This window comes from Ruditapes philippinarum, unplaced genomic scaffold, assembly GCF_026571515.1.
Source record: "Ruditapes philippinarum isolate M1 unplaced genomic scaffold, ASM2657151v2 ctg2465_1_1_1_1, whole genome shotgun sequence".
In the NCBI taxonomy this organism is placed as follows: domain Eukaryota; kingdom Metazoa; phylum Mollusca; class Bivalvia; order Venerida; family Veneridae; genus Ruditapes; species Ruditapes philippinarum.
The window spans coordinates 1-10,940 of NW_026852754.1; the positions used below are offsets into that span (position 1 = coordinate 1).

At 30.4% G+C, this 10,940-nt stretch overlaps 1 protein-coding gene across 1 annotated transcript; it reads right to left on the bottom strand.

The window, feature by feature from the left end:
- Positions 1-5: 5 nt before the first annotated feature.
- On the bottom strand, positions 6-2,308 carry LOC132723667 (uncharacterized; the record flags this gene model as incomplete). The annotated part of the gene is given in 1 exon segment (XM_060708430.1): positions 6-2,308. A coding segment is annotated over 1 exon segment (1,902 nt). The 5' UTR covers positions 1,990-2,308.
- Positions 2,309-10,940: the final 8,632 nt, after the last annotated feature.

Consider the following 10,940-nt stretch of genomic DNA (forward strand, 5'->3'; position numbering starts at 1 on the left):
TACAAAAAAAGAAAGTGTAACAGACAAACAAATAAGATAACATGTTCCCAGGTCAAGTCAATATTAATATTTGGAAATGAACTATCTTCAAGATGTTTCAGTTGATACTTTGTATATAAATGATGGAATAGGTGAGGTAGATGCTCTCACAGTCTTAATATTATTAAGAATTGCAACTGCCATTGTAAGTTTTCTTATTTTTAAACAAGACCAAATGGCAAAAATAACTAAGCCTACTGTAACACCCAGAGTTGAAAAAATGAAAATAGAGTTAAGATCTGGCCAGTTTGATTGAATGTTTATAAGTCCCTCAATGAGTGGCTCTGTTAAAGATTGGAAAGCAGCTGAATCTTGTTTGGCTAGACTCACCATTCGAGACAGGTTCAAGTGAGCCTTTTCATCATTAGCTATAATTGAATGCATTTTATGTTCAAATAGTTTAAATTTTGGCAGAGACACATTAACAGGTTGAGCAAAAGCTGAGTCTGCAAACATGTTTTTATAGAATGGCTTATCAAAGAATTTTTGTATTAAAATAAGGTTTATATGATGCACTTTAGAAATTTCATGTGTGAAATTTTGACAGGCTACCAATCTTGGTGGTAAATAAAAGTTTGATGTCATAACAGAACATTGACAAGGCAAATTGATAATGCAAAAGTCACAACCTTGCATCATTTTATGTTGATGTTTGCACTCAACTGACAAAAGAGGTGTTCTATACAATAAAATTGAGTTTTGATCCAATTCAATAACCTTTGGCTCAATGATATTTTGGACAAATCTGAAGTTGCAAATGGAATGAACAGAATCCATGTTATTACTAAATAAAGCTAGCACACAACTTTGGGAGGTTAATGGAATCAAAGGCTTATTTTCAGAGCAATGAATATATTTTGTTCCATGACAATCCATTAAATCATTTTGGTTTAATGTCATATAATGTTGCTTGCTTGAAGTTATTGCGAAAAAATAAGGAAGATCTAAAGCCTGTGTACCATGAGTTGAAGAAGAATTGATGGGAACAGGGAGACTTATTACTTTAAAGAGCTTGATTGGTTCCTTTTGCACAGTTAAGGGGAATTTTACAGAAATAAAGATGCTATTCTTGTGTCTGCCACAAACAAATTTTGCCTGTGAATATACCTGTTGAACTGTTTTGTAAGTAATATAAAAACCTTGATATTTGGTATTTAAAAGATTTTGAATATATGACATCGTTTTCTCCATTATTCTGACTGGTATGATAATAGGCGATAATTTCCCTTCAGCTAAGCTAACAATTCCATTTTTATATTCATCTAGAATGTGGTTCAAGTGGCTAGATTGATTTAGTTGAAGAGTTAGAGTTTCCATCATTTTGTTAAAATTATATTGTAAATTTTTAGTAGAGGATATTAGTAGGTTGTGAACATAACCAATTTCAATTTTGTTAGTTTTTATCCCGTCCATTAAATTATCCATCCTAGCATTTGCTGTTTGCATAAATGAACTTAAGTGATCCCCATGTTGTTCCAATGTGTCCAGTATTTTCATAGTTTTCCGAGTAAGAGCATTTATGTGACGGGCAAGCATATTAACCTGTTCTTCAGTAGCAGTTCCGAACAAAGACTTAGACAATTGTCCAATAAATGGCAGGAGGCTCCTCCGCCTACGTGACATTTTTCCTTGATATTCTGGCATAAGGCGTTTAATCGCATCAATTGTATCATCCATTCGAAAGGATGTTTCGGCCCTGATCGTGTTTATTTGAGCCAACACATGGCTCACCATTATACACGTTTCATTGTCTCTATGACAATTCCCTATAACAGGGAGTGTTAGTTTTTCCGGAATTGGCAATTCAAAAGTGTGAACCCAATGTTCATTTGCAAGATGTAAATCAGCAATGTTCTTAAAAACGACTCCATAGTTTAACCTTGATATGGACTTACTGCACGTTGCCGGCTGGGTGAAACAGAAAAAGAAGGTCAGGATCCAAATGAGCATGCCCCCAACTTTTAGTTCTCTTAAGGGTGGTTCTAAAAGAGAAAAAAAAAATGCATGCAGGTTAGCCGGGTTGAATGGTGGTCAGCCATCCTATAGCACTATAGACACAAATAATTAAATTTGTAAAAGTTGGCTTAGCTACATGAAAAAAAAATTTTGATTTGGGGACCTGTTCCGAAACAAGGGAAAATAATTTATAGATAAGTACCATATGGATTTATCAGAGAATAAAAGTAAAGGCACTCCCAATCAAGACAATTTAACCCTCTATATCCTGTTTCTCCTCACGTGCTCTGCTGCGAGTCATCATCTTGTGCAATAAAGGTTTCCTAGCTGCTTTCCTTATAAGATAAATTTTATTATGCAAGTTTATTAATTAGTATTGTAATTATACCTATGCATTGTTATGTTAATGTCATTTCAACTTTATGTACATTGTATTGTATGTGTAATATGTAATTATTTTTATATTTTCCTTAAGTTAATATGGTCATGTTTAGTATTAAAATGATCATATGTTTTTATAGATTTTTGTTAAAAACATTAATTACAGTAAATTGCAAGTTTACTTCAATAAGGAGCATTTTTCTTAAAAATTGTTTTTAAACATCTAAAAATTTCCCATATTATAAAAACAACTCTAAGTAAAATTTTTTAATACAATGTGGCATTTTAAGTCTTCCTGCTTAATAGTGGCACTGATTAGTTACAATTACTCTAAAAGGCTTAAGTCCAAGCCAATTTGTTTATTATACAAACAAGGAAGCCAGGGTGATAACTTTTCACAAACACAAATAATAAAAAGGTGATTTGTTGTTAACTTATGTTTGCATAGTTAATGGAAATGGCTTCCTGTTATTTTTCACAGCTTTCGGCACTTTTCTGTATAAAAACTCCGTGGATTTTTCTATGGATATCATTCAACATCCATCGTTTTAAAAATAAAGTTGTGTTTAAATTTATATTGGATTTTGGAATTTTATATTAATTTTCAGGTAAATTTATTTCTATGTTCTTTTATTATCATTTTTTTTAAAACTTTATATTGTACAAGATATTGCACTCTTTGTAATTATGATATTTCATTTATTATTCTTAGTTTTATTGTATATAACATTGTAATGTGTGTATAAGTTAGTACTTATAGTACAAAGTAGCATTATGCTGATAAAACTTGTGTAGCTATAATAAGAAATATTCTATCTACTTTCCTTGATATTTCTTAAGTATAAAAAAAGAATGTAACAAAATATAAAATATAAGAATAGAGAATTTAAATCTAACATGCATTATATATATATCAATTATTGTAACTAAATCTGTTATATTACATCAGGCTAAATTTTTGTTACAAGAATTATTTTATACTATTTTCTTAAAATCTAAAATCTTAATTTTTATCTGCAAACAATGTGTTTTGATTCAATTAATTATTTTGTTCTTTGTGCATATTAAATACATTTTAAATAAATTAATCTTGGTCAATTAAACAAGATAATTCAGCTAATTTCTATATTTTAATTAAGTACCGGGTTAAGTCATCGACCAAGATTAATTTATTTAAAATGTATTTAATATGCACAAAGAACAAAATAATTAATTGAATCAAAACACATTGTTTGCAGATAAAAATTAAGATTTTAGATTTTAAGAAAATAGTATAAAATAATTCTTGTAACAAAAATTTAGCCTGATGTAATATAACAGATTTAGTTACAATAATTGATATATATATATAATGCATGTTAGATTTAAATTCTCTATTCTTATATTTTATATTTTGTTACATTCTTTTTTTATACTTAAGAAATATCAAGGAAAGTAGATAGAATATTTCTTATTATAGCTACACAAGTTTTATCAGCATAATGCTACTTTGTACTATAAGTACTAACTTATACACACATTACAATGTTATATACAATAAAACTAAGAATAATAAATGAAATATCATAATTACAAAGAGTGCAATATCTTGTACAATATAAAGTTTTAAAAAAAATGATAATAAAAGAACATAGAAATAAATTTACCTGAAAATTAATATAAAATTCCAAAATCCAATATAAATTTAAACACAACTTTATTTTTAAAACGATGGATGGTGAATGATATCCATAGAAAAATCCACGGAGTTTTTATACAGAAAAGTGCCGAAAGCTGTGAAAAATAACAGGAAGCCATTTCCATTAACTATGCAAACATAAGTTAACAACAAATCACCTTTTTATTATTTGTGTTTGTGAAAAGTTATCACCCTGGCTTCCTTGTTTGTATAATAAACAAATTGGCTTGGACTTAAGCCTTTTAGAGTAATTGTAACTAATCAGTGCCACTATTAAGCAGGAAGACTTAAAATGCCACATTGTATTAAAAAATTTTACTTAGAGTTGTTTTTATAATATGGGAAATTTTTATATGTTTAAAAACAATTTTTAAGAAAAATGCTCCTTATTGAAGTAAACTTGCAATTTACTGTAATTAATGTTTTTAACAAAAATCTATAAAAACATATGATCATTTTAATACTAAACATGACCATATTAACTTAAGGAAAATATAAAAATAATTACATATTACACATACAATACAATGTACATAAAGTTGAAATGACATTAACATAACAATGCATAGGTATAATTACAATACTAATTAATAAACTTGCATAATAAAATTTATCTTATTAAAAATATATTGGGTTAAATTAAACTATACCTATTATTTAAAATATTAATAGTCATACATCACAAAGGAGAAAGTCGTTGTAAAGTTTATAACTTTTAATAAAGCCTTAGCTTAACAATTATAAATCAATAGTAAATCATGAAATATTTCTAACGTATTAATATCAATCCTAATGTTCTTCACAGATTGATAATGTAATCATACAATTCACACAAGAGAAAGTCAATTAATAATGTAATCATGCAATTCGCACAAGAGAACCTCAATTGATAATTCACACAAGAGAAATTCACTCTTTAATTAAATGTACTTATTATTAATACACTAATTGCTTTTAATCAGAAATATCACTTAAAAACTTGTGTTAACAATTCCTAATAATTGTTGCCTTAAGACTTAAATAATTCTCAACGCTTTCCTAATTGGCAACTTTCTAATGTTGATAACATAAGCATAAACGACTTTTCACAGTTAAAAATACGCGCGAACAAAATGGCGCACCAGTGAACCGTGATAAAATAGCAGAAATGTTTATCACTGACAATTACAGAATATGTGTAAATATTAGTTTAAAAATGTAACAGCTTATCAAAACTCTGAAGTGAATAAAAATGTTTATCTAGATAAAATAGCCCGCTTACATTTGGTGTAAAATTAATTTTATTAAGGCTAACGAAAATTTAACCGAGCGTAGCTTTACGTTAGAAATTCTGACTTATGACTCCCCGAAATGCGGCAATCCCAGCCTATTTATACTAAATCTGCAACCGCAACATAAATGCACCCCAAAAACTGACTGATCACCCCAGAAAATGGTTGCAGGTTAATGCACCCAAAAATAGTCTGCTTGCAACCAAAGTGCACCCAAAGAAATGGTTGATCACCCGTAAAATTGGTTGCAGTCTTAGAGAATTTAAGAGACTGATTTACAAGAAATAATGGCCATTTCGGTAAAATAGATAAATACAGAATCCCTAAAGAAAGCCCAACACGGCAAAATTGAAAATGTTGCAGGCTCGGTTTGATTGAGCCTGTTCATGGACGATACTGGAAAGTACAAGTTACCGTCCACGCCCCCTAGCACCGGCTTAAGCAGAATTCAACATTTAAACGTGAAATAGTAAAATTTTGAATTTAGAAACATCCGCAGATGTGTTCGTACGGCGGATATCATGGAACCTTCAATGTGACACTTCCGTGCCATTCCATGAAAAGCGGCGTATGGTCCCCAAGTAATAAAAAGCGTGTGCCCTAAACGAGAAAACAATGGGCGGAACTAAATAAATGGAACTAAATAAAGTAGTCTACGCTACTGGTTTAAAGTAAAGACTATATAACAGTATCATGTACCTGAGACAGGTTTAAATTATCGATTTTCCTCTTGTACATAGTAGATTTACGCTTGGTAACCAACAACAATACCACAATGCACTGCGAGTAACATGGCGTCTATGTAAAACTAGTGAAATGTGTTTACAACAATTTCTAACATTTCGAGATAAATACATGGATTTAAATCAAGTTACATGATGCTAAAGAAACACAAGACTGTGCTCATATAGTGCAATAATGCTTCAGCGCAATATTAAAGGATTTACGCATGGAAATAAACAAACAATTGGAAATACACATGTCCGAAAAATTCGGATACATATTCAGACTGAAATAAAGGATCAATAAGGATTTCCTCAAGCATTTACAGGCTAAACTAGTATATAAGCTACTTGTATGAGTGTATGTTTTTGAACTGAAAAAACTGTTGAAAAAGGCGTAAAATGAAACAAACAAACAAACATTTTTAAGAGACTTTTTTTAAATGATAATTCAAATTTTTGTCATGAAATGTCATGTTTAATTTCTCGGTTGTTTGGGGAGGGAGTGGGGTTTTGGGAAATTATGAGATTACATTATTGTTGGTTATTTTTAACAGTTTAAAGTGAGAAACAATCTATATTTGGCCTTTTTGTTAAAGACAAAAAATCACTGTTTAAAGTCACATTATGCTCATATTTTCATATTCAAGTTGATCTAAACTGACTATATTTTTCAAGATATTGACTGTTAAAATGGTTTGTTTGTTTGGATTTTAACGGCACGTCAACACATAACTGGCCATATCGTGCCGAATGCTATAATAGGCTTAAAATATTATGTAAAACATTGTAAATGACAATAGAAATGAGCCAATTAGATCCTAGAATACAAGTTAATCTCTTTTAAATAATCAATTATTGTGTCGCCTTGAAAAAGTGACATATAGGGGTTACTTTTGTCGGCGGTGTCGGCGGCGGCGGCGTCTGTGTCGGCGTCGTTGTCGGCGTCCGGTAAAGCTTGTCCGGAGCATAACTCCGTGCCTGTGCATATAATAAAAGCTTATTGCTAAGGTTGCAGACATGTCATTGACATATACTAGACATAAAAGAGGACCTAAAACGAACATCAGGGGGACACCATAGGTACTCAGAGCAGGAGTAGAAGGAGTACCAGCCACATCAACCAGCTGCTATCAGAGATAAGACTTGAAGCATGTAAGAATGTCATTACATATGGCAGATACTTCCATGAAGAAGAAGTAAAATAACTTCTTCATGTGCAGTATAGTGTGATCAACTGTATCAAATGCTTTTTTGTAGATCTAAAAGTATCATGCAATACTGCCTTTGTCCATTTCAAATAAAATACAATCTATTAAATGAGAAAAACCACTTCTAAACCCTGACTTAAACTGCCTGACCATGACTCGAACCCATGACTTTCAGAAGACCAACTGAGCTATCCGGCCGGCTACACATTTTCTCTTTAATAATGAAATAGTTCTAAACCACAAAATATTTCCCCACTCTATTGGTATATGTCCTTGAATTTCTGATGTTTACAGAGCATAGTGAATTAAACTCATGGTTATATGCAGTCACTGGATGAGAAATCTTTCAGCTTGACCAGAACTCAAACCTGTGACCCACAGAATATGTACCGCGGCTGTAAGCGATTGAACTATCTGGTCGCTTACACATTTTCTGGCCTAAATAGGGAACAGTTCTAAACCGTGACAGATATTTAGATTTTAAAATTAACAGATAATTAATTCTTAATTAATAAATAAGAAAAAAAAACCTTACATACTCATAGTCTAAATTAAAATAACAATTTATATATTATGTATAATTATTTTTACTAAAAGGGCTTAGACAGTAAACTTTTTGGTTGTGCCATTATTTATAACAGGTCAATTTGAAAGTGAACATAACTGTGCTAATACATGTATCAGTCATTATTGTTGGGGTAATTATAAACCGAAAGAGATCACAAGAGTTTAAAATTTGTTTTTGGAAAAACATTTTGTTTGTGAAGGTTAAGAAAGTAATTATGAGTGCGAGAAGACAAACACAACTATTTATAACGGATAATTACGATTTCATAAATGTTATAAAAGATATCATGTCACTGCAAAATATTGAATCGAAAAAGTACTGTTAGCACTTTCACACAGCTTAAATTTGTATGTTTATTTCAATGATATAGCGTGTTTTTAAATTATCAGAACACCCTTTCATAATACTTTTATCTAAACTGCTTGTTTATTTGGAAAAGTCAATTGTGAATATGTTAGAATTAGACAACAATGCTAATTTGTCATAATAATTTGTATACATCCGTATTTATTTCAGCTATATTATGACATACTGATTAGAAAAACATTGTTAGACTATAATAAGATATTTATTGATTATTGAATTTTTGATTCAGTTTGAATTGTAGATGCTGTCAGAGAGCAAAGATGAGTTTTCAGTTTTTTGGATATTGAAACTATAATAATGTTAAATGCACATTGAATTAATAAAAATGTCATCTTTTCCGAATCTGCAAATATGTCAAACAAATATGTGGACAGTGACATAGATCATGGACAGTCCACAGTTGTCAGTGATAAAAATCCGCCTGTACATGAATCACTTTATCCTGTGGACAATGACAATATCAATGGTGAATCAGACAATGTTTATATTACATTTAAAACAACCAATGAAATTGAAAAAGGACAGATAAAACAGCCCAAAGCCAAAAACGACACTTAAAAGCTGAGATATATTGATAGTAGCACAATCCTACCTTATATATTTACTTAGCATGATGATTGTATCCAGTTAACTGACTGGCTCTGTTGATAATAGATTGCTTTGATTAAATTTCCAGATCAAATGCTGAATATATTAACAGAGCACCCAGCAGTATTGAGCGTTCATCTTGTCAGCCTGCACTTAAAGAAGTATAAGTCTGCCAGGTCTCATGTTTAGACTGTGTAGCGTTTATTTTGAAAAAAAACACCAGCACAATCCTACCTTATATATTTACTTAGCATGATGATTGTATCCAGTTAACTGACTGGCTCTGTTGATAATAGATTGCTTTGATTAAATTTCCAGATCAAATGCTGAATATATTAACAGAGCACCCAGCAGTATTGAGCGTTCATCTTGTCAGCCTGCACTTATAGAAGTATAAGTCTGCCAGGTCTCATGTTTAGACTGTGTAGCGTTTATTTTGAAAAAAACACCAGTTGTAGACAAGAGATGTTTTCATTATTTCAGATTTTACCAGACGGAGGTAAAATTCCTCAAGGAAAGCAATTAAAAACAAGATCTTCTTATCTCATTAGAAGAATAAAAAAGTATTTAGATGGTGGGGCCATTGGTGTAAGTCCATTTTTGAAATGTTGACTACATTTTTTTGATATTTACGATATGTTCATTTTTGTGTCGGCTCTACGGAGTAGTGGCGACATATCGAGGGGTATATGCAAAAACCACGTAAATGAAGAATTTACTGAAATTGATTTTTTTTCCTATAATTTGGTTAATTTAAGAAAGATGCACAATGTGTCAAATTTTCATTGAAATATATTGAATAGTTATTGAGATATTGATTTGTGATCAATCCACGTACAAATTTTTACCCGTACATTTTATTGTAAAAACCAAGTAAAATGATATAAGTGATAATTTTCTATTCCATATAAATAATATTTCGGTGCAAAAAACACTCATTTAAAGTTACAGTCTTCTTGCAGATCCATTTTTTAAAGTATACTGTTAACAATTTTAGGCTAGAACATCTTTAATACAGACAAGCTTTTTTTGCAGAAACAATAATCTGAAAATCAGTTTATTTTCTATTTGCAAAAACCACGTATATAGAGATACGTCAGTCTTACAGACAAAACTTTCACCTCATGATTAATATTATTTTTATGTAAAAACAGCGTAAATGATTATAAATGTTTTTTCCTGAAAATGAAACGTTTGTTGTTCTCACATTTTAGAACATTTAGGAATTCAATGGTGTTTAATTGGTTTTATCAGAGAACGTCATGATACAAATGACTGATGTTCAGCGATAAAACAATGTATCTGGCAAATTTCTTACATTGTCTCAGTCATTATTTTTGGGGTAATTATAAACCGAAAGAGATCACAAGAGTTTTAAAATTTGTTTTTGGAAAAACATTTAGTTTGTGAAGGTTAAGAAAGTAATTATGAGTGCGAGAAGACAAACACAACTATTTATAAAGGATAATTACGATTTCATAAATGTTATAAACGATATCATGTCACTGCAAAATATTGAATCGAAAAAGTACTGTTAGCACTTTCACGCAGCTTAAATTTGTATGTTTATTTCAATGATATAGCGTGTTTTTAAATTATCAGAACACCCTTTCATAATACTTTTATCTAAACTGCTTGTTTATTTGGAAAAGTCAATTGTGAATATGTTAGAATTAGACAACAATGCTAATTTGTCATAATAATTTGTATACATCCGTATTTATTTCAGCTATATTATGACATACTGATTAGAAAAACAATGTTAGACTATAATAAGATATTTATTGATTATTGAATTTTTGATTCAGTTTGAATTGTAGATGCTGTCAGAGAGCAAAGATGAGTTTTCAGTTTTTTGGATATTGAAACTATAATAATGTTAAATGCACATTGAATTAATAAAAATGTCATCTCATAACTCAGCGTTATGGCCCTTGATTAGTAATGTAGTATGCATATAGAGTAAAAGTCGTTTCCGCACTACTTCTCTGCAACTACTGGCTGGAATTTAACGAAACTTTATTTTCAAGACCCAAAAAACGGGGAAGGCCGCGGGCCACGGAAGATTTTAAAAACTTTACCAATGCTGAAATTAAACGTTTTATTATGGTTACAATGTTTATATTACATTTAAAACAACCAATGAAATTGAAAAAGAAC